The sequence below is a fragment of the Rhinatrema bivittatum genome, chromosome 6 (genome assembly GCF_901001135.1).
Source record: "Rhinatrema bivittatum chromosome 6, aRhiBiv1.1, whole genome shotgun sequence".
NCBI classification, from domain to species: domain Eukaryota; kingdom Metazoa; phylum Chordata; class Amphibia; order Gymnophiona; family Rhinatrematidae; genus Rhinatrema; species Rhinatrema bivittatum.
The window spans coordinates 370312204-370337375 of NC_042620.1; the positions used below are offsets into that span (position 1 = coordinate 370312204).

At 44.7% G+C, this 25172-nt stretch overlaps 1 protein-coding gene across 6 annotated transcripts in view; it reads left to right on the forward strand.

The window, feature by feature from the left end:
• The window catches only part of GAB3 (GRB2 associated binding protein 3), a 510223-nt gene that overhangs the window by 451955 nt on the left and 33096 nt on the right, over positions 1 to 25172 (forward strand). For 2 of the 6 annotated variants that reach the window (XM_029607882.1, XM_029607887.1), the window contains 5 exons: positions 1031 to 1283; positions 5054 to 5135; positions 12270 to 12372; positions 16512 to 16628; positions 20428 to 21435. In XM_029607882.1, the coding sequence (XP_029463742.1) occupies positions 1031 to 1283; positions 5054 to 5135; positions 12270 to 12372; positions 16512 to 16628; positions 20428 to 20544 (672 nt within the window). In that variant the 3' untranslated portion in view covers positions 20545 to 21435. Of the gene's footprint in view, positions 1 to 1030; positions 1284 to 5053; positions 5136 to 12269; positions 12373 to 16511; positions 16629 to 20427; positions 21436 to 25172 lie in introns of those variants that run through there. The other 4 variants (XM_029607883.1, XM_029607885.1, XM_029607884.1 and 1 more) reach the window with 4 other exon arrangements.

Sequence of the window (25172 nt, forward strand, 5' to 3'; positions counted from 1 at the left end):
TCAAAAAAGAGATATAGGAGAACTGAAAACGGTACAGGGAAGGGAACAAAATAGATAATGGGTATCGGGTAGGGCCTTTATGAAGAAAGTTTGAAATAAAAATGACTTAGAAGAGATATGATAGAGATTTATGCAGTCGTGAGCAGTGTGGAACAGGATAATAGTGAATGGTTAGTTGCTCTTTTAGATTGTACTGGGATTAGGAGGATAACTCCATGAAACTAACTGGTAGCAGATTTAAAACAAATTCAAGAAAGCAGTTTTCGGTCAAGATTGTGGAATCTGTTGCCGGAGTTTATGGACAAGATCAGTAATACAAGTGAATGTTAAAAAATGTGGACACGTTTTTGTAGGACTAATATTAGGTAAGCGTGTGAAACACCACAAGTGCGTGTGACCAACAAGGAATGGATCTGCTCATTCGGATCTGTTAAGTATTTCTTCCAGCTGACCCAGATTAGCCATCGTCAGAGAAGGGATGCTGAGCTTGATGGACCATTAGTCTAAGCCAGCATGTATTAAGTTTATCTTTGGGTATTCTGTCCCAAGCACAAGCCCTTCTCATTATTATCTATTTTAACGATAATAGAAAGTCACCAAATAGCAAATAATATTCAATGTCATAATGTCATAATTGTTAAAACAACCCATAAATGTAATGTAATTTTTACAATGCTACAACATTACAATCCATAGATGTAATGTAATTTTTACAATGCTACAATATTATTTTACAATGCTGCAATATTACAATATAATGATAATATGACCGCTGTCACATTATCAAAAAGTCATAATGTAAACCGACGTGATACCCATGGGTGAACGTCGGTATATAAAAACAAATAAATAAAAATAAAAATTTCTGTTGCTCATTCTGATGTGAGGAGTCTCAAAGAGGACTCTGATGAATTGGGTCTCTTTGCATGTGATGTTTTTGTGGTGCTGCATGCGCTGGTGGTATCAGATGTTGTGTGGTGAATGAAGAATGTTCCAGAAATGTTTGATGAGTTGTTTTTCTCCTTTTAAGCCTAGGTTTGCACCACTTTCCTCTTTCACAGCAGACAGCTCTGAAGATAGCTATGTACCTATGAATCCCAATGCATCTCCGCCCATCTCCGCTTCAGATACCACTGTTGACGGCTACATTCCTATGAGTCCAGTCTTTCCTGGGTTCACCTGCCATGCAGGTTCTTCAACAAAAGTTTCTAGCCCATTGCCTGAACTTCCTACAGATCTGGAACCCCCTCCAGTGAATCGGAATCTAAAACCACGGAGAAAAAGTAAGAATTTTTACCAGAGTGCAGTAACCCAGTTTATTCTAAATATGTATACATCTATATTTCAACACAGCTGACCCAAAAGTTGGTTGTACTGAAATGGATTGGGTGGGTGAGCTAGTATGGGTATTTTATTTATTTAACAAGCCGTTAAGCCCGTAAAAACGGGCTACATTACATTTTTTTTTCAGTCCATTTTCTAACACAGCACCCTTCTACACTTTTTCTCCCTCTCTCCCTCTCTCCCCCTTCCCCTTGTTCACTCCTCCCCTTCCCTCCACTCAGTCTTACTCACCCTCTGTCTCCCACTGCCTCCTTCCCCTCACTCTCACCTCCCTCCCCTTCCCTCAGTCACTCCCCACCCTCTCTCAATCCCATCCCCTCCCCCTCAGCCCTCCTCCACTCCCTTTTTCTCTGCTCCACAACTTCTTACCCTTCCACTTACTCACATCCCTGTCTCTCACCTCTCCCTCATTCTCCCTCTCCCCTTCCACTCATATCCCTGTCTCTCACCTCTCCCTCATTCTCCCTCTCCCCTCACTCTTCCCCACCCCCTACCTCCCTCCCACACACTCACCCACTCCTCCCTCCCTCTCACTCAGTCCCTCCCCCTCCCTCACTCTCACTCAGTCCCTCCCTCCCTCCCTCTCCCTCAGTCCCTCCCTCCCACTCAGTCCCTCCCCCTCACTCAATCCCTCCCTCCCTCTCACTCAGTCCCTCCCTCCCCCTCACTCAGTCCCTCCCACTCAGTCCCTCCCTCTCACTCCCTCCCTCCCTCCGTCCTTCCCACTCCCTCCCTCCCTCTCACTCAGTCCGTCCCTCCCTCTCTCTCTCTCCTCCCTTCCTCTCTCTCTCTCCTCCCTCCCTTGCTACTGGCCGCCGCTCGCTGCCGCCGCCGCTGCCACCCGACGCCGCCATGTTGTTTTTTTTTTTCTGCTGCCACCCGACGCCGCTGCCGCTGCCACCCGACGCCGCCGCTGCCACCCGACGCCACCATGTTGTTTTTTTTTTTTCTGACGCTGGCTGAGACCGACGTGCTCGCCCGCACATGCGCGGTAGAGCTGCTCTCTACTGCGCATTTGCGGCACGTCGGTCAACCTTCATTTATTAGGTTGATAACTTTTATATTCCACTTACTGTATATAAGATACACTATTCTATAATATACATGGTAAATATGAATTATGTATATGTACATGTGTATGCATGCTGTAACCTTTGAATATGCATTGGGTGGGCAACTTTTTAAAGAGATTTTCACGGATAAATGAGTGGAAAATTCCCCTTAAAAAATTGTCCCCGCTTTCATAAAGAAAAAGGATAGGGCCAGCTGAGGTGCACATAGGGATTTCATTATCAAATCCTGTGCATTGCTTAATCCACATACTTTGCACCCAAAGTCCATGGTTTGAAAAAAAGGTTCCTGCAGGATGAGCCCTAGATAAGGAAACTCCATGGGGAGTTCTCTTTGAAATGCAAAATACCACAAGGGCTGCAAGCTGGGAGGTGGAGGCAGATAATAGCCCTCTGGGTATGTGTAGACCTGTAGACCTGCTGTAAGCTTTGACTTGTTTTGGGTGAGCTTACTATGACAAATGGGAATGGCTTATGTACGTGCACATTCCTGTGCACTCGCACAATGCTTGCACACCTTACAACCCTTGTGGGTTTTATGGATAGTTGAGGGGGTGCAGTCAACAGTGTGGACTTTTGTCGTTTGGTTTTGTGTTGTTTCTAATCCGAAACAAGAGACAAATAATACTTTTCTTTTTCTGTTTTGCTTTCGCATTTTAATACATACTAAAATGATTTTGTGCATGCAATATCACAGAAATGAAACAAACAAAAAAAAGAAATGCAATGAAACGACACAAATGTTTTTCCCTTGCACTTCTGTGATGGAAGGCTTATTTTATACTTATACAGAGTTGTAATTATGAATGGGTGTAGATCATTCATGTAGTGGTGTGCACCGCTGCAAACAATAAATACAGCCCGTGCCAGTTGCTCTCTGGCCCTTCTGGGCCATTTTAGGGAGCAGTTTATGAGCGCAGACATACAAATGCACTTTATGGGGGTCATTTTCAAAAGGGTGTATGTGCTTAAAACTGGGTTTTGCACACACAAATGCATTTTATGAGGTGAATTTTCAAAAGGTGAGCATGAAAAAAAAATAGCACATGCGTGCGTAAAACGGCACATACGCAAGTATACGCTATTTTAAAAATTGCAACGTAGTGCTTACACTGGGGACAGTGACTAAATGTGTGCTTGTAAAAAAAAAAGAGGTGGGCGGGGCGTTCTGGGATGGGGCCAACAGTTATGCGCATAAGTTGCTATTTTACAATTGGCCAAAGTGACGCACGTAAATCTTTTACTCCTGCTCAGTATCTAGTGTAAGTGATTGTAAACATTTCAAAAATGAAAAAATGACTTGAAGGGACTGTGGGTGAAATGGGGGGACTTCAGACTGAAGAGACAAGAGTGCCTTTATGAGCTGCAGATGGACTGGACAAATTGGTAGACCAATTGATAAAACTGGCTATTTGATTGCCGCATACATGTTAGAAAATCCTATGACTTCCTCATGTAAAAGCCAATTTACAGGGGAGGGGTGGGGGATAAATGCATCTTAGTAATGTGAGTAAAATTAGTTTGTGTATCCCTTTAAAATTAGAAGTACAAATACGAGGGTATATCATTTGCGCACACTTATCTGGGTAAATCCGACTTATTCAGTTAAATAGCACCTTTGCTGCTATTTAAACAGATAGATTTTAACTTACCGGGATAAATAGCGCTTTTGTTTTAGACTTATCCGGCTATCTTAGATACCCAGATTAGTCCGAAAGGTGCTAATTAGATGGACAATTAGCACATTTCAGACTTATCCAGCTAAGTGCCCCTATTTTTCTGGATAAATCTGAATTTGTACAGTTCTCAGTTTTACATACGCGAGCAAGTGTGCATGCATATGAACTAATATTTTAGTTCCTGCACATATCATTTGCGCACAGGTTATAAAATACAGCAGTAGATTACCGTGCAGTCATATACATGTGCATATGGGCGCATGCAAGCCGTTTTGAAAGTTATCCTCCTGTTTGGAAATTGCCACAGTATATGCTATTGAGCTGTCAATAGGTTTTCCACACATATATGCTACTTTTATGCGCGTAACTCCTTTTGAAAATTACCACTTATATGTATTTGTTATGCAAGGCCCTCCAAAGTGGATTTGTAAGGTGAGGATCCTGGATCAGGCTGGGAAGCATTGCTCTGGCACCTTCGTTACTAAAACAAATATAATGGAAAAGTTATTTTACATCCGCACCACCCCTTACCCCCGGCTGTTATAGAACTGTGTAACAGGTCATCGGCAATTTTCTGCTTGATCCACTATCTGATTCCCTTTTGACCTGAAAAACAGACCCATAATGGGCTGCTTCATTATCTTTGCAAGCTGAGAGGAAGCAAATGTTTTGGGTTTAACAGTGTGTGCGTCAGCATTTATTCGACCTTTAAAACATGGAAAGGTGATATTAAAGGCTTGATTCCTCAAGGTCTTTTCCCATAGACACAGAAAGGGAGAAAAACTTTCATGAATCAACCCTGAATGCAGACTGCATTAGCTCCATGACTTCACTAGGGACCATATTAAAGTATCTCTTCTTTAGAAAAGATTTTCTGGAACACTGGTCACAGGAACATGTCTCTGTTTTTGGGGAGAGTCATTTCATAGCTGACTTGATTTCATGCTTCTGTGTCTACAGTGCGGCCGCCTCCCCTAGACCTGAGGAATCTTTCAACAATTCGAGAGCATCCTGCCCTGACAAGGACCTGGACTGTGCCTTAGTGAGTAACCTTTGCGGGTGCACACGCTGCTCAGGGAACAGGTCACAGCCTTATAAAGCCCTCTGGGTCACCGGTTCAAATCAAATCCCAGGTGGCTTCTATTTTGGTCTCTCAAGCCCAGTTCCAGGAATCAGTGCAGAAATGTTCACATGGCGGCTCCTGTCAAATTCCAGTGAGTTCTGCTGCATGATGATGGCATGATGAGAGAGTTTATATAGGCATCTCAGTACCAGAAAAAAAGTGAAAAATGTCTGAAAAGCAAATCTCCACAGGCCCCACCTACTGTGGGAATTAACATTAAGGAAAATGTACATTTTTTTTCCTTTAAAAATTGAGGTTGTGGGAGTGGGGAAGAGATCATTTTTAAACTTCCAGGGTATTTGCAAAGGACCCGCAGGCCTGCAAGTTGATTTTTAAAGGTATAGCAATGGGAAGAGTTTGGGAAAAATACCAACCCCCCCCTGCCCCACCCACCATCCCATCACTTTGCACGCCACCTTTCCTTGTGGTAGCCAAAGTCCTCTATGAGGAATGACGTCATCTCACCCTCCCAACCACAAAAACAATCACAATTTGAGATAGGCTTAAGAATAACAGCCCCCAAAATATTTAAGTATAAACAATATGCTGCATTCAATTGTAAGAAAGCAGCGCTAGCCTACAACACCAGCTAATCAACACAGAATAACCTTGTCCTTCAAGCTGGGTTATCTTGGGATGAGGAATACAAAGAAGGAAAATCATTCATCTGTCTCTTCAGCTTCTTGCCGCCTTTCGCTACCCTCTGCCATCTAGACGGGGTAAGGCCTCCAAGCACTTGTTTCACTTCCCAGTGACTAGGTTCTCCCCTTGAGATGGTCACCCCTGCAGCTTTCAGGATCTCCATTGCTTCCACTACCCTTCAATCCTTGGATGTTACCCCTCCAATTGTAAAGCTGAGCGCAAATGGGAACAACCAGCGATATCGCAAATTCCGGGTGCGCAACTCTGAGATGATGACCTTAAACGCGCTCCACTTATGAATGGTGATAGAGGAGAGGTCTTGAAAGAACTCAGTCTTGTGCCCATTCAAGATGGAAACACCTTGCTGTCTTGCTGTGAGAAATATTTTTTACATCACTTGGGAACTCATGAAAGCAGGCTACAGTGTCCCTGGGGAGGTAGCCTCAGAGCAACCCCAAGGTCCTGTGAGCCCTTTCCAGCTGCACTTTTGGAGATTCAGCAGCCTGTTCAGCAATTGCAAGAATGGACACCCAAATACTTTCCACTACTTCCTGAAGAATTATGTTACTCCCCCTTCTCTTAAAATTTTGTATTGTCCTGTCCTCTCCGTTTCATTTGACTATGTGTGTTTATATTGTACCCCGCTCTGAGCGTGAGAAGGGCAGGTAATACATGGTTTTTAAATAAATAAATAAGTAACTTTGAAACTGTCCTCCTACTCAGCACTCTCAGGATCTCCCCCAAATCAAAGGTTAGCTCTCCTCATGCAGTTTTCCAAATCTTCCAGGCGATCTTGAATATCTTCCTGCGAGGTTTACATTTTGCCGTGTGCCCCAGGGATCTGCATCAGCTCTGCAGCACAGTCATCCATTCTATGTTCGGCCTCCTCCATACGCCACGCCAAGTCGTTCCCGAATTTCAGCCACAGATCCAGCAATCTCTTCTTTTTAATCACGATCATATCGCCGCACAGCTCTTGGAACCATTTCTGGAATTCATTTCAGGAGGGAGCTTCCCCTAAACGCGGCTTGTGCCGCTTCATCCCCCTTCTCCCAACTCTGGGCTGGCAGGAAAGTCCACGTGGTCAGGCCCTCCGGTCCCTTGCGCTGGCATGCCAGAGTAAGAAAACTGCTTCAGATTGGGTTTTTTCCTTATAAGTCGTCATCGGTGCGATGTAGTAGTGCTTTCCCCCTGGTAGCTGCGTGAGACTGGCGAAACTGATCGCTATTAGTAAGGGATGTAAAAAAAATCAGGTCGGGAGCTGTCGCTTCAAGCAGCCATTACTCGGGATGACGGCACTTTTAAATCACCAGATAATAATACCAGCATTTGATGCAAGTAATAGATACTTCTGAATTTGAAACTGAAGCAGTTTTTCAGTCCATTTGATACTCAGAATACCTTTTTTTTTTTAATTTCAAAAACTAAATTATCAGAAAGATTTATTTTCCTCAAATTTGGGCAATTTCCTGAGCTCTGAAAAACTGCTTGAGTTTCAGTCTAGTTCAAGATATTTTACCCCCAAAATTCTAAAGCGCTAATAAACCCCCTCCCCAAAACTCAAGTTTCCACTGAAAGTTCTGAGTGAGCCCTGAAAGCATTGCTAGGGTGTGACACTGCATAACAGAAGAACATAACATAAGATATACTAGGTCAGACCAAGGGTCCACCAAGCACAGTATCCTGTTTCCAACAGTGGCCAACCAAGTCACAAATACCTGGCAAGTACCCAGGCTGACGCGCGCAAATCCCAGGAGATAATGTGCATGGCCGGGCCGCACATTCGCTGAGCGCATTTTCAGAGCAGCACGGCCACGAGGGTATCTCCTAAAATTTAGTTTAGTTAGGGTGAGTTTAGGGGTTGGGAAGGACAGGGGAAAAGGGAGGAAGGAAAGGTAAGAGGATAGGGAATGGGAGGGAACTGGGGATGGTCCGATCGTGTCACAGTGCGTTTTTTTAATAAAATACCCCCCCTTGCATGCCTGGGTCAGAACCCGCACGCATATGCGCACGCCGATAGGTGCACCCGTGCATGTTATAAAATCGGTGCATCCATGTGCGCATGTCGGGAACATCGCACACATGGACGCACGCGTACCTTTAAAAATTTACCTCTAAATTAATAGATCCCAAGCTACTAATCCTTATGGACTTCTGCTCTAGGAACTTATCCAAACCTTTTTTAAACCCAGCTACATTAATTGCCATAACCACATCCTCTGAATTCCAGAACTTAATTATGCACTGAGTGAAAAAGAATTTTCTCCGATTTGTTTTAAATGAGCTACTGGCTAACTTCATGGAATGCCCACTCATCCTGAAAGATAACCAATTCACATTTACCCGTTCAAAGCCTTTCATGATTTTGTAAACCTTTATCATAATTCCCACTCAGCCATCTCTTCTCCAAACTGAACAGCCATAACCTCTTTAGCCTTTCCTGACAGAGGAGCTGTTCCATCCCATTTATCATTTTGGTCGCCCTTCGCTGTACTTTCTCCAGTACAATTATATATTTTTTTTCCATTATATCTTTATTGAAATATACAGCAAAGACATTTCAGTCAAAACATAGAACTCCAAAAACTGTGCAGTATATCTACAAAGCTTTCACCCACTATGTCTCTTCCCACACCACCCTCCTCCCCGTAATAACACTGCGGCAAAATCTCACTGGCATTACAGATTAGAATTCCTATTTACTTAAGAGAGTCATAGCTATATTAAGACAAAATGAACCCGCCCAATCAAGTAATCAGTACTCCAGTGTATATATTATGTCTAGCAAGAGTCAGGCAAAGATACGAAGAACTGTCTCCAGGTCTCCTTAAAGAATAGTTTTTCTTCCTGGAGAATCGTTGATACATCGAGCCATATTCCAGCTGAAAAAGTTCAATCATTAACGTTTTCCACATTTCCAATGTGGGGGGATCCAACGAAGCAGGATACATTTCTTGGCGATTAAACATACCTTAGAAAAAAAACAGTGTGTTATTGGAATTAATACTTTCCTCACCTAGATCATTGTTTAACAAGCAAAAAGAGCAGGACCAGTGGATATCAGTATTCATCGGAGTACAAAGTAGACCACGTATAGATTCCCGAAATGCACGGATAACTTTGCAGTGCCATAGATAGTGTATCATTGAAGCTTGTGGGCCATTACATTTTAAGCAATGATCGGTTCCAATCAACCATATTTTGTGCGCTTGCAACGGCGCAAACACAACCCAATGAAAAATTCTTACGGGCAGATTTTAAATCACTTGTGCACGTAAAAAACGGGGGTTACGTGCCAAAGTGCTGGGCCCAGATAAAGGGGCAGTCCAGGGGAGCACGGGGCGGGGCTGGAAGCAGCTGGTACAGCAGCCATATGTTGCTGTGTCGGGGAAGCGCACGCCGGCGTGTATACCAATCTTCCAGAATTTGTTTAGTCTTTCCAGAGGAGCAGCAACTTAAAAAAAAAAAAAAGTAAGATAGGATAGGTTTAGGGGGTGGGAAGGGGAAGGAAGGTTAGATAGTGGGGTAGGGAAGTTTCCTCCCAGTCCGCTCCTTAATTGGAGCGGACTGGGAGGGAATGGGGAAAGGCCGGAATGCGTCGCCGCATGGGAATTGCATAAGTATTCCCCCCCTTGCGCATGCCGCCCACACATGCGCGTGCATATTATAAAATCCAGCATGCATGTGCACGCAGCCCCTGGATTTTATAACATGCGCGCCGGCACACTCATGTTATAAAATCAGCGCATCCATGTGTGCACACTGGGAAGCATGCGCACATGGATGCACGCGCACTTCTTTTAAAACCTACCCCTTAATTGCAGTTACTATATCTTTTTTGAAATGTAGCAACCAGAACTGCACACAGTATTCAAGGTGCAGTCTCAACATGGAACAATACAGAGGCATTATGACATTTTCTGTTTTATTCACCATTCCCTTCCTAATAATTCCTAACATTCTATTTGCTTTTTTGACTGCAGCAGCACACTGAGCCGATGAATTCAATGTATTATCCACTATGACACCTAGATCTCTTTCATGGGTGGTAACTCCTAACGTGGAACTTAATATTGTGTAACCACAGTAAAGGTTATTTTTCCCTATATGCGTCACCTTGCACTTGTCCACATTAAATTTCGTCTGCTATTTGGATACCCAATCTTCCAGTCTTACAAGAATCTCCTGCAATTTATCACAATCCACTTGAGATTTAACTACTCTGCATAATTTTGTGTTATTCGCAGTTTAAGCACCTCATTCGTCGTGCTCCTTTCCAGATCATTTATAAATATATTAAAAAGCACCGGTCCTAGTACAGATCCCTGAGGCACTCCACTGTTTACCTTTTTCTCTCTCTGAAAACTGACCATTTAATCCTGCTCTCTGTTTCCTGTCTTATAACAAGTTTGCAATCCGCAAAATTATTATCACCTCTTATCCCATGACTTTTTAGTTTTCTTAGAAGCCTCTCATAAGGGATTTTGTCGAATATCTTCTGAAAATCCAAATACACCACATCTACCGGTTCACCTTTGTCCACATGTTTATTCACCCCTTTATAAAAATGTAGATTTATGAGGCAAGACTGACTGTGTCCCATTAAATCATGTCTATCTAAATGTTCTGTGATTTTATTCTTTGTAACAGTTTCAACGATTTTTCCCAGCACTGAAGTGAGGCTCACTGGTCTATAGTTTCCTGGCTCTCCCCTGGAGCCCTTTTTAAATATCAGGGTTACGTTGGCCACCCTCCAGTCTTCAGATACAATGGACAATTTTAATGATAGGATGCACATTTTTACTAATAGGTCTAAATTTCATTTTTGTGTTCCTTCAGAACCCTGGGGTGTATACCATCCAGTCCAGACGATTTACTGCTTTTCAGTTTGTCAGTCTGGCCTACTACATCGTCCAGGTTTACCATAATTTGGTTCAGTTCATCTGAATCATCAATCTTGAAAACCGTCTCAGGAATGGGTAACCCTCCAACATCCTCTTCATTAAATACCGAAGCAAAGAATTTGTTTAGCAATGGCCTTATCTTCCCTAAGTGCCCCTTTAACCCCTCGGTCATCTAACGGTCCAACTGACTCCCTCACAGGCTTTCTGCTTCAGATATATTTTTTAAAGTTTTTATTATGAGTTTTTGCCTCTACGGCCAACTTCTTTTCAAATTCTCTCTTAGCCTGTCTTAATAATGTCTTACATTTAACTTGCCAATGCTTATGCAAGCAAAAGAGCAGATGGAGCTGTTTACATATCTATAAGACTGGCAGAAGCACTGGAGCTGTGTCCAGCTGCTGATATTTGACAGTCGGTTTTGTAGCATGCATGCGCCACATGGCGGCCAGAATAGCAGCTAAAGCAGGCAGGTGACTTGCCAGGCCATAGGGAAGTAGAAAAAAATGTTTACCCTGCATTTGACAGCAGAAGAGAGGCAGTGGGGTAGATTTTATAAATCTACGCGCACGCGTACTTTTGTTCGCGCACCAGGCGCAAACAAAAGTACGCTGGATTTTAAAAGATACGCGCATAGCCACGCGTATCTTATAAAATCCGGGGTCGGCGCGCGCAATGGGGTGCACATTTGTACACCTTGCGCGCGCCGAGCCCTGCGTGCGCTGCCCGTTCCCTCTGAGGCCGCTCCGAAATTGGAGCGGCCTCAGAGGGAACTTTCCTTCCACCCCCCGCACCTTCCCCTCCCTTCCCCTACCTAACCCACCCCCCTGGCCCTGTCTAAACCCCCCTACCTTTATTCATAAAGTTACGCCTGCCTCCAGGCAGTAGTAACTTACGCACGCCGGCTGTCTGCTGGCGTGGCAGGCCCCGACACAGGCCGCTGTGTCGGGGCACTCGGCCACGCCCCCAGACCGCCCACATACACCCTGAACACACCCCAGCCGACGCCACGCCCCCTGGCCACGCCCCTGGTCGCCCCTTTTTGCAAGCCCCGGGACCTAAGCACATCCCTTGCATAGGCTTGCGCGTGCCGCCGAGCCTATGCAAGATAGGCTCGGTGCGTGCAGGGGCGTTTTAAAAGGGTTACACGCGTACCTTATTCGCGTAACCCTTTTAAAATCCGGCCCTCTGTGTTTAGCTAGTGCCTGCATTGAAAATCTCAAGAAAATGTGACCGCAGAAGCAAACCTTCTCCCTCAGCCTACTTAAGGAAGATGGATAACAGCTGCTTACTGCCCCATTAAAGCCCGTTCCAGCTGTAGCTGCTAAGATACATTTTGCACCTAAGTCATGTCACTGATGTATTGTGTTGTCCAAAAATCCAGCAGTGGAGGGGGAAGCTTGTTAGTTGGGGGTTGTTTTTGGACATGTGTGCAGTGTCAGATTTTGGCGTGCTTACAGAGCATCTGTGACATGCTGCCTTGACCTCTTCTGTGTTTTTTTGTTCCTAGCAGTCGGACCAGCTTTATCTCTCCAGAAAGAGACGGCATTAGCTCAGCAGCAATGTTTGCCAGCTCAGACTTGGGAGAGGTGGAAGAAAGCAACATTCACAAGGTAACTTTCAGCTCCATACAAAAAAATTAAAAGCCGTTCTGCGTGTCGTGCAGATTCAGAATCAGGATGTCGGTGCACGTTTGCCACCTGTAGGGATCATGATTTAAAGGAAGTCAGAGGAGAATAGTTACTTTTCCTGCAATATGATAACCAGTTTGTTCTAGAGCCAGACAAAGTCTAAACTCTTGTAGGATCAGGGTGGCTCAGCTTGATCCAAAAGAGCTGATCCTGTTTATTTAAGTATTTCTCTACTGCACTGATAAACCCCTTTCCTTTCCAGCTCAAGACCCATTAAAACATATGCTACAACAATGCATAATTGCCCTATGACTCTAACTAAACCAGTTACCAACAACCTACAGTAAATACAAATCTACTAACTAGGCTGGCTTGGCCTTATATTGATGCTGAAACCCCATGAATATTTTAGGGTTTGCCTAATAATTTTGGTGCAGGCTATCTGATATTTTTTGGTAATTCAGTTGTCAATTAAAACGGTCAAACCATGCAAGACCCATGTTTTTGATCTGATTCTGTGTTAATTTCTCCGAGTTTATGAAAGCTGCTTCTCCGCCCATTCAGCCACTCCGACTATAATAATGAAGCTAAGTAATGCGGCGACGCTGCTGTGCAGATTTGCATTGGATCCCCGCACAGGCGTCACAGTGCTGCATGGAGAGCAGAACGCTTGGGGTGGACTTAAGGATGGAGATTTCTGACACCAAGGGATGTGGTCATAATTAAAAACAAAAATGCGCACCTCTTACTCCAGAAAAAAAAAAGTATGAAAACATATTAGCACAGAAAAAGAAAGAAGAAACAGGAACAAGAGCGCACGGTAAATCTGAGAAATAGGCAGGTTGATATTTGGTGACCTCTTCAACTCTCCTTCTTAGAGCACTGGTATTTGCAGAGTAGCTGGAGAAGTAAACATTTGGGGTTTTGTTCTGGGTTTGGGAATTTTTTGGTTTTTTAAGTTTCTGGTAATGAAATATCTCCAAGCTTCACAAGAAATGTACAGTAGGGGATACGAATCCAGTTCAGACTGGTTTGCCTCGGCAACTTGACATGAGGTCAAGTCAGCTTTCATCTGGGGTGAGGGGTGTGGGCTTAAGAGAGGTTATAGCTGCCTCCCTCCTTCTTTACCTCCATCCTGAAAGCCTTGCAGGGAAAGGCAGAAAGCATGGTGACAGAGCAGCCAGACACCACTGAAGACTCTCCCATCATCATTATTTCTCTCCGATTCCTAATAGGTCTAATGACTTCAGCCCGCGGCCATTCCTGGGAAATTAACAGCTAATCGTGCTGGCTCCAGGCGGCACCCCAGGCTGTCAGTTCTTCCACCCAGTCAGAAATCCCAAGGAAGCAGAGTGCCTGCTCTCCGGCTCATTATCCCTGCTCAGGCCAGACGTGCAGCACTGCAGGTCCTCTGCTGTCTCAGACAATGGGCAGGAGCTCAGCCTCTGCATCTAAGAAAAGATGTAGTGGCGAGAATGTACAACTCGCCTTCACAAACCAAAGATACGCTTACCTAGGGTATACAGTACGCTGTGACACACAAGCAAAAACCTTTTATTTACAAAGGAAAGCAGTTTGGCTCTTAGCAGTCACGCCCCTGTTTATCTGCATGAAAATGGTTTTGGAACAGAAACCTCCAGTGCGAGTCAAAGTGTGCATGTGAACTTTTGCGTATCCATGGGATTTCTCTTTCAAAATTTGTATCCACGGACCTGTAAGTAGCCTGAAAATTTGCCCCATTCCAATTCTAACCCAGCACATGAAACTATTTGATTTTTGTGGCCATGTAATGTCCCCTTAATCAAAGTCTGCCTTTAGTATCTTTATAAATTGTATATAGTTTCTTTGTCTTGATGAACTGTTGCTTGATAGCATTCTGTATACTTTGAAAATATGTTACTATGATACTTAAATTCAAAGTAGTCTTGGTGCCATCCTCCAAAACATAAGGATGCAGGGATGGTCCTCTTTTTTGGACTTACGGTCCTGCGATACTGAATAATAATCACTGTCCACTGAAGACTACTTTAATAGAAATAGCGCTTAAAGCAACATCTGCTCCTGCTGCTTGCTACTCGCAGTATAAATTTGGGTTGAGTGGGAACAGAGACTTCAGCAAGCTGGAAACCGAGCAGAGTCTGCAGATTTGCAGGAGGTGGGGAAAAATAGGTCCTTGGTCTTCACTTTCGTATGAGGCCACTTTTTCTGAAGCACTTGTGTTTTATAAACAAGTGCGGTTCAAATGTTAATTAACGGGGAGATGAGGGAATAGCCTCGGCCTTCCTCTTCCTCTCCTCCGTCCTTCAGTTAGAGGAAGATGACCAAATAGGAAAAGAAGGATCCAGAACCTGCCAGTGGACTCCGAGAGATACCTAGTGGGAATTTTATGCACTAGGAGCAAATGAGCTTCCTGGTAGTAATAAATGGTAATGCTAGTTAAATAGACCCCGGCTCTCTCAGACACACACACATGCCTTCATGTCATATAAGGAAACAAGCAAAAAACAAAGAGCTACTAGCACGATCCTAAGAACATAAGAAATTGCCATGCTGGGTCAGACCAAGGGTCCATCAAGCCCAGCATCCTGTTTCCAACAGAGACCAAACCAGGCCACAAGAACCTGGCAATTACCCAAACACTAAGAAGATCCCATGCTACTGATGCAATTAATGTCGGCCAACTATATACAAAATGCTCCACCAAGTCGACAGGATATATATCAATATGTGTGAAAACCGCATCAGCAAGCCTGGCAGTGTGCTTAGTATAATTCAAAGCCGTCCGGTCTTTTCTATCATTTGCGGTTGGATGGTTTACAAAGGATCACCAGAAGGTGCTTTCAAAAAGGTTCCCTGTATGTACCAGGATCAGTCCAGACTGCTGGGTTGTGCCTCCCCTCCAGCAGATGGAGTCAGAGAAAAGCTGAAAGGCACCCCCTAGATATACCGGTGTGCCTCCTGTGATCCCTCAGTATTTTCTCTGACTCTAGCAGATTGAGAGGCATAACCTGCGGTCCTGATCTCTCGGTTTTCTACATTACTTACAGGTTTTGTTTGTTGGAATTAACCCTGACTAGATCAAGTAGTTTGTTCTTCCTTCCTTGTCTGTCTAGTTTAAAGGATCACCAGAAGGTGCTTTCAAAAAGGTTATATCTGTCTGTGCCCATAAGGTAGTATCTTACTACACCGAGGAAGCTAAGTGTCATTATATTCTCTCAGTTGCCAAACCAACAAGCTAAGTGTCATTATATTCACTCTGAGTTAAAAGAGTCTGATAGCCTTTTTTCTTTGTTTTCAGATTTCTACTAAAGATAATATTACCTTTTGTTACATTGACTCCTGATGAAGCAACTTTGCAGTTGCGAAACACCGACCTCTGTCGAGTCATGAGTAAGATACTGAGTCAATTGTAAGATACTACCTTATGGGCACAGACAGATATAACCTTTTTGAAAGCATCTTCTGGTGATCCTTTGTAAACCATCCAACTGCAAATGATAGAAAAGACCGGACGGCTTTGAATTATACTAAGCACGTTGCCTGGCTTGCTGATGCGGTTTTCACACATATTGATATATATCCTGTCGACTTGATGAAGAGCATTTTGTATATAGTTGGCCGATACCTTTTGTATTATTGATATAAGGAAACAAGCCAGTTCAGTTCATTTGTAATGTCAGGGAGATCACAGTATATTTTGATATCACTAAATATTGTGAAAACTGCCTTGCCATTGGTTAGTAGTTTTAGGCATATGCAAATTTCTATACCAAAGATGCAAACAGGACATCATGAAATCCTCAGACATCTTTCTCTTTCTTTTAAACTCATGGGAAGTAATTTCCAAAACAATTTACACACTTAAAATTGAGGTTTACATGTGTGAATGCACTTTACCCATGTATAGTAAGTAGTCTTTTGAAATTTGCTACAATAAATGCCATTGAGTTGTCAATAGTTTTGCATGCATAAATGCACTTTAAGCATGTAAATAGGCTTTTAAAAATTGCTATGATAGTATGTTACATTTACATACGTAACTCCTATAAAAATTACCTCCATGATGTGTGTTTCTTTTACAGGAAGTTTCTGCTAATTATATTTAAAATATTCTTCCCTAGCAGGATTCATGGCAGTCTGCCTCCCTCTGCAATGGCAGTTTCCTGTCTCTCAGAAAGGTTAACCTTGACTACTTAGCATTGGATTTTAACTCTGCATCTCCGTCTCCTGTACAGAAGGTAGGAAAATCATTAATGCCAAGTTAGATGGTGACATGTGCGTTAAGAAGCTTTCTTTATTTTACAGGTGGCATGTCCGTCTGCCCTTAGGAAGTTTAAACACAAGGGGGCGGATTTTAAGAGCCCTGCTCGCCGGGGCGCCTATGTTCAATAGGCCTACCGGCGCGTGCAGAGCCCCGGGACTCGCGTAAGTCCCGGGGTTTTCCGAGGGGGGCGTGTCGGGGGTGGGGCCGAGCGGCGCGCCATTTTCGGGGCGAGACGCAGCGTTTCGGGGGTGGGCCGGGGGCGTGGTTTCGGCCCGGGGGCGTGGCCGCGCCCTCCGGAACCGCCCCCGGGTTGTGTCTAGGCGCGCCAGCGGCCCGCTGGTGCACAGGGATTTACTTCTCCCTCTGGGAGGCGTAAATCCCCCAACAAAGGTAGGGGGGGTTTGACAGGGCCGGGGGGGTGGGTTAGGTAGAGGAAGGGAGGGGAAGGTGAGGGGAGGGCGTTAGCGAATTCCCTCCGAGGCCGCTCCGATTTCGGAGCGGCCTCGGAGGGAATGGAGGTAGGCTGCGCGGCTCGGCGCGCGCCGGCTACACGGAATCGGTAGCCTTGCGCGCGCCGATCCAGGATTTTAGCGGATACGCGCGGCTACGCGCGTATCTACTAAAATTCCGCATACTTTTGTTTGCGCCTGGAGCGCCAACAAAAGTACGCCAACGCGCCGTTTTTGAAAATCTACCCCAAGGCCTATATTAAATGGATGAAGGAAGGATAACTAGAACTTGCAGTACGGTGTTTCAAGGGTTCTAAATACTGTTCACTGCTGCCATCTGAAAAGATTTTGAAAATAAACCTGAAAAACGGAGGTACAATAGACAACAATTAGGAAAAGCAAAAAGAGCATATAATCCCAAAAAGAGGAGAATAAAATGATTTAACTGTTGAATTCAATCCAAAAAGAACAGAGAAGATCCAATACACTGATATCCACAACGAAAGAGAAAAAATACCTACAGTGCCTGAATGAAATCTGCTGTGAAGTGCCGAAAAGCGGAAAATAAATAAATAAATGAAGTAAATACAAAAGCAAAAAAGAAAAAGTACCACGTAGCAGAGAGGACAGCAGATGTTAATTACAAATATTTCTTGTAATTTTGTTAAATTGAATGATTATGAAAATTTTTTAAAAAATCGATAGACATATCCTAAAATATTGCAAGGTAGGCTTTTGGCATTCATGGCCACATTTGTAAAAACAATTTTTTAAAAGTGCGTTTTGGTGAGTTTTTCTCTACAGAGAATTTAACTGTTGTCTTTTTGATGAAATTTGCAAAGATTGAAGTTGGCCCTTTCTGGGTCAGTTTTCAAAAGCTGTTTACAAGGGAAAAAGGGCAGTTTGAAAATTGCCCATCCTGCATGGGGCTAAAAATATGTGCAACGCGCTGTCTTTGACCCGTGTTTTCGCAAAAGTGTTCCCTGGGCAGGGTTAGGCCAGGGGAGGCAACAGTGCACATATCTTGAGCTCGAAAAAGTACTTGCAGAAAAAAGCAAGAGCAAATCTCAGCGGGAGCTTTTGTCCTTGGGTAGTTTACGAAGGGGAGGGGTGTGTGTGTGTGTGTATACTTTCCTTTGAGCACTGGGGCAAAATCCACAGATCTCGTGGACTTTGCCTCTGCCACACAATTTCAAAAATTGCCTCCACACTCTGTTGCTTTATTCATTTATTTAGTCCATCAGCTTGCTAAATTTCAACATTTTTGAATGTTTTGCAGGGAAATTCTCCCATCAGAGTCTCGCCACCTAGTTTTTTAGATATGTGGATTTTGCTGAATAACATTAAATGAGAAATGAAAATGTTACTTTTTAAAATCCTGGTTTCTGGTAACGTTTATGTGAGCTAAAAATGGCCTTAAATCTCTGCTTCTTGCCATTCAGTGGACCCGTTATGCCCTGGGTAAAGTGGTTGGCGCAGTACATTCAAATGACTTTGTATGGAGGATGGTTCTTCCCTTTATGGGGTAGATTTTCAAATAGCGCGATTTGGCGTACTTTTGTTGGCGCCTGATGCGCCAACAAAAGTACGCCGGATTTTAGTAGATACGCGCGTAGCCGCGCGTATCCAGCTAAAATCCGGGATCGGCGCACGCAAGGCTATCGATTCCGTTTAGCCGGCGCGCGCCGAGTTGCGCAGCCTACCTCCGTTCCCTCTGAGGCCGCTCCGAAATCGCAGCGGCCTCGGAGGGAACTTTCTTTTGCCCTCCCCTCACCTTCCCCTCCCTTCCCCTACCTAACCCACCCGCCCGGCCCTGTCTAAACCCTCCCCTTACCTTTGTCGGGGGATTTACGCCTCCCGGAGGGAGACGTAAATCCCCGCGCGCCAGCGGGCCGCTAGCGCGCCGGGACGCGACCTGGGGGCGGGTCCGGAGGGCGCGGCCACGCCCCCGGACCGCACCGGGCTGTAACCACGCCCCCGGGCCCGCCCCCGAAACGCTACGGCCCGCCCCGAAAACGCCGTGCGGATCGGGCCCGCCCCCTCGACACGCCCCCCTCGGAAAACCCTGGGACTTACGCGAGTCCCGGGGTCTGCGCGCGCCGGTAGGCCTATTGAACATAGGCGCACCGGCGCGCAGGGCCCTTCTTGCCTAAATCTGAGCGGATTTAGGCGAGCAGGGCTTGAAAATCCGCCCCTATGTGTCTTTCTCTCAGGAATAGCCTTCTACTCGATGGGGTGGCATATGCTCTTGTTGAAACTTAAGTTTAGATTTTAAATTATTCGTCCATTTAGTTTTCTTACCTCTGGAAACCTCATTGCCATACTTCCATTAAATCTTTTCTGTTTTTGACTGCACATGTTTTCTCCCATCCTCCTCCTCTTGACATACCTCTACTTTTCCCTCCCTCTACCTGGCTATCCTGATAAAAATAAAAATCTGCTCTCAGAATCTTCTGGTGCTCCTCCTCAGTTTTCACTTATTTTTGAAAATACACAGAAGTCTAGTCAATCAGAATCAAGACTAGCAATCTGGTCAGCTGTGTCCTGCTTGTACATATCATGGCTGGGCTTGACACAAGCTCTTCTTCCTCCCCCCTTCTCTTCTGCCCGCCCCTCAAAGCTGCACAGAGTGAGAAGTTGCTTCAGTGATGTGATTCAGATGGCACTCAGGAGAAGGAATTTATTTTAAGTTGGTCTGTATTACACCACAAATTGTTTAACCAGAAGAATATTTCTAAAAGGAAGTTTTGTACTTCTAGAGATGAGGCTAGTAAGCATTTCAACAACAGAATTAATATGTCTCTAAAAAAAATGATGAAAAATGAATTTGTTAATTTTCTGTGTCTGTTAAGTAAACTACAGAAAGATATTTTCTCCAAGGACAAGCAGGATGTTAGTCCTGCTGTCCTTGGAGAACCCCTGTTACAGGTAAGTAACTCTGCTTTATCTTTCCCCATTCGGTTTGTTGCACTGACATTCAGCCCTCAGTCAGCCATTGTTTTATTGTGCTAGGACTATATAATGGTACAGTAATGCAATATTTAGCTGAACGTTTAAGGTAAATGTATGAACATGATTTACTGCCTTACTTCCTGGATCATTTGAAAGAGGAGCAGTAGTATGTTTCAGTGTCAGAATGTGGATTGAGCAAGTCAGAGGTATTGAAGGAACTGACTTTGCATCTGACACACATGGCAAAACTCACATCCCCTTTCACTGCCACTTATGGAACATTTGAACAAATAATTGCCATAAAATGTTTTTTTGTTACCCCTGCTGTGACTGATCCATCCTGATGTGAACTTGTTGTTTCTCCCGCCACAGAAGCCTTTTCTTACAGAAGAACAGAGGGTGGACTACGTCCAGGTGGATGAACAGAAGACTCAGGCTCTGCAGAGCACGAAACAGGAGTGGACTGATGAAAGGCAGTCAAAGGCATGAAAGTAACAAAAGGGGGACAGTTGTTGGTTATTTGCACTAGAACAGCGCTGTTACTGCTGCAGCCGAAGGAGGAACGGAGGCAGAAAGTAGAATTTAGTGTCTCTGGAGGCAGTGATTCTCAGCTCCGTTCATACTGGCCCCAAAACTGGTCTGTTCTGTTAGGACACCAAAATCTGCAAGTTGACATAACCAGTGGATCAGTCTTATGGAAATATATCTGATGCATATTCATTGTAGAGATCCTGAAAATCCCGACCTGTTGGAGGGGGCTGTAACGATCAGAGTTGAGAACAACAGATTTTGAAGGAGCTCTGGTGTAGTGCTCATTGGTGCTTTCCAAAGCAATATTTCATTTGGTTAATTTGAATATTGCATTTTTCTCCTCCCTGTGTTATAAATAATTCCTACTATATTGCCACTTGATTGAAAGCATCCAGGAATTGCTTGTTATAAACTGCAACTTTTACTAATGGTTATTCTAATACAAGTTTGATTTTTAGATATTTTGAGTCCAGTATTAGTAGAAAGCCATGACTTTGCAGTTGAAATTGGATAAAATGAACAGAAGTGTCACTGAAAACCATTGATGGGCCCAGTCCTTCACTGCAAAGGGAAATGCTCAGTTCTGATTCCAGAGCTACAGTGACCACTAGACAGGAGAATGCTGGTTCTTTTGTGATTGATACCAGACATAAAACAAAATGATTCCATGCCCCTCTAGCAGCCCTTAAAACATGAGATGCGGTTCATGGTACCTTCTCTGACACAATTCATAGGCAAATTACAATGAAACCTCATAGAATGATGGATCTTTGGGTGCAAAATTCATGTCTACAGTATACTGTGTTAGTAAATAAATCAGCGTACCAATAAAGAATACCTGGCTATTGAGCCATTGCTTTCAAGTGTCAAAAATATCAAACTAATGGTAAAGGGGAGAATTTACATTGAAAAAATTGGGAAAAAGTATTTGATTTCTTTCCAGGAATAAAAGATTTGCATTGCTAGTTCCACCCTGCCCCATCACATGGGGGGGGGGGGGGGGGGGAGTGAATAGAAGATTTCCTGTATCTGTGGCTAGAGTCCATCAGAATGGATACAGTCATGTGAGGATGATCTCACCACCTTTCCTTCCAGTTATTCTTGAATGTTCTTCTTGTTCTGGGTGATTTCAACATAACAAGACATTTGTGTTACTAGAGAATAGACAACAAAATGTTGTGTTGCTCTCAGAAGGGACAACGTTTGTCATTACCGCAAACATAGATTTAGGCCTCAAGCACACAGGGGAAGTGTGTGTAGTTTCTTCTTTGTGCAAGTGTTCAGAAGTTTCTCTGCATTTGGTGCCGATTTCTACGTCTGATGCATGCATACATGCATTTTGAGGTTGCCCAGAAATTGCGCAAAATCTAAAACAGTTGTAAGAACAACTGGGGCCCAACAGCCTCAAAGCGATCTCTGCACTGAAGGCCTCAGAACTAGTGTGTGCTTTTAGCTGGGAAGAAGCGAATGCATGCTTAATAAACCTGAATTGCCCCTTTTAAAGATCCTGGTTTTTATAAATAACTAAATTCAAACAGGCTTGGAAAAGTGCAGTCCTTTATGGAGTAGAAGCTCCTTGTGCCTTACATGCACTTTAGTCTGCCTCACTACTTAGTATGCAGATGGATGGACAGCCACACACAAGTGTGCTACTCGCATTACCTCGTTGTTTAGTATGCAGCCGGCATACAGACATACACGATCCCCCATAATGCTTTCTTTGACTTTAAAAGGAGTTTATGTATTGAAAAGAATTTATAAATGAATAAGAAATAACTAGAATCACCTCCAACTGCAATCATATGGGTTTTGGAAGGCAATATCCATATGATTATGCAGGAAAATATAATTTTCTATTTTAAAGACCTTAATTTTTGAGGATACAATACAGCCAACATGAAGAGAGACAGCCATAAACACAGATATTAAGTTTCACCTTGGTATCAGTCCATTGAATTAGCTTTGTTTTTCCCTTCTTGCTAATTGGGCCTAGTCTGAATTGCAAATATGATCCCAACATTCACCATAGTGAGAAAAATGCTGCCGTTTCATTGAGATTAGGTAGTGGAAAGAGAACCATGTGGTTTCAGAAGCTCATGTATTGCAACATCTTTTTTCTTGGCCTAATAAAAAATACTACACTTCTCACAGGACAAGCAGGATGGTAGTCCTCACATATGGATGACATCACAGGATGGAGCCCAATCACGGAACACTTTTGTCAAAGTTTCCAAAACTTTGACTGGCCCCTACTGGGCATGCCCAGCATGGCACTAACCCTGCAGCCAGCAGGGGTCCCCCTTCAGTCTTCTTTTTTCCGCGCAGCAGTACCCTCACGGTTAAGGGGCTCTGCAGAGATTCCTGACAGGAATTTTCCTCACGGAATTACTAAAAGTTAATTTGCCCCACAGGGGTCCCTCCTTTAACTTTTTCAAGCCGCGGTAATCCGGTAAGTTTTTACCCGTTCTCCATCGATTACCGTCAAGTTTAGCCCTTGCGGCCTACTGGCCGTCGACCATACCGCGGCTCAATTTTTTCCATGGCCATGGCGTCGGGGTTCCGTCGGTTGCCCAGACTGTAATCGCACCATGTCCATCACAGACCCCCATAAAGTCTGTGTAATGTGTCTTGGACGAGAGCACGAAGTCTTGACCTGCACCAAATGTGCCCTAATGGTACCAAAAGGTCGCAAGGCCAGAATGGAGAAGATGGAACTTCTCTTCCGTGCTCAAACCCCAACTCCGTCCATTGCATCGACGTCGTCAGAACCGGCTCCATCAACTTCACGCCAGCATTGACCACCGGCCGGTGACCATCCGGCATCGACGACATCTCGGCCTTCAACACCCTCTACTCCCCCTCAGGACCGAGGGAATCGCAGAGACAAACATCGACATCGAAAGTCTCGGACCATCGAGGGAGTGAAATCATCGACCTCGCCATCATCCAAGCTGCCGTCAAAGAAACCCCGTCCAGAAAAGGCACCGGGTCACCGAGGCAACCCTCGCTCGACAGGATATCAGGAACTGCGACTCCGCCTTTAACGGTGGTCCCTCCGGCTATGCCTCTGCCTCCTTCTTCTGTTCCGGAGCCAGGGCTGCTTGCTCCAGGTCTCCAAGAAGAACTGGACCGGATGGTTCAGGAGGCCATCGACAAGGCGATGCAACAACTCCAGGTTCCTCCGGCACCGACACCGGTACCGATTGTGGAACCGACCACCGACCCGATTCCGGCAGCGTTGGCACCGCTGCTCTCCAGGATGGAAGCACTCATTGCCGCTTTTCCACCGATGGACCCCGGGTCACCGATGGCTTCAGTGCCCTCCCCACTTACTCTGTCATCGGGAGGAGAAACACCGTTCCGCATCCCTCCATCGGGAGTTCTACCTCAGCCATCGATACCGATACATCCATTGCCACCAGTCCAACCATTGGTGTCGATACGCCCGTCGGCACCACCAAGCCATCCATTGATGCCTGCGCCGGTGCCTTCGATGCCTTCATCTGTGCCTCCAATTATTCCTTCGGAGCCTAGACCAGGACCCTTGGGTATCCCACCACCCCATCCTCCTTTAGTTCCTAGAGGGGCAGGTGCTGATCCCTATGATACCCGGACTGATGATTCCTCCCCAGACACCGATGATTTGCCTTCACCACCTTCACCCACTGAAAGTAGAAAGCATTCTCCTCCAGAGGACCTTTCCTTTATAAATTTTGTGAAGGAAATGTCTGAATTGGTTCCCTTCCAATTACAGACTGAACAGGATGATAGACATCAGATGATGGAGTTGCTACAATTCCTAGATGCTCCCAAGGAAATAACCTCCATCCCTATCCACCAGGTTCTTCTGGATCTCCTCAAGAAGAACTGGGAACTTCCTGGCTCCATTGCTCCAGTCCACAGAAAAGCTGACACTACCTATTTGCTGCAGTCAGCTCCGGGTTTTCAGAAATCTCAATTGGATCACCAATCTGTAGTAGAATCTGCACAGAAAAGAGCAAAGAGATCAAAGCCTCACACTTCTTTTCCCCCTGGCAAGGAACAGAAATTTCTAGATGCTATTGGTCGCCGTGTCTTCCAAGGATCAATGCTCATCTCCCGAATTGCCGCTTATCAGCTCTATATGACCCAATATAATAGGGTCATTTTTAAGCAGATACAAGATTTGACAGACTCCCTGCCTCAGCAATTTCAAGATCCAAACCCTAGTAAACAAGGGTTTTGAGGCAGGCAAGCATGAGATCAGATCATCTTATGATATCTTTGACACTGCTACTAGGGTATCTGCAGCCGCTATTTCGGCAAGGAGATGGGCCTGGCTCAAGTCTTCCGACCTTCGCAGTGAGGTACAAGACAGATTATCCGACCTACCCTGTGTAGGAGATAATCTGTTTGGTGAACAGATTCAATGGACGGTGGCGGAACTTAAGGACCATCATGAGACCCTAAGACAGCTCTCTCTGATGCCTTCTGACTACTCTTCATAACAGCCCTTCCGAAAGGACTCTAAAAAGTCATTCTTCCGCTCGAAGAAGTCCTACCCGCCACCAACCAGATCCCGTTCTACGAGACCTTTTCAAAAAGCC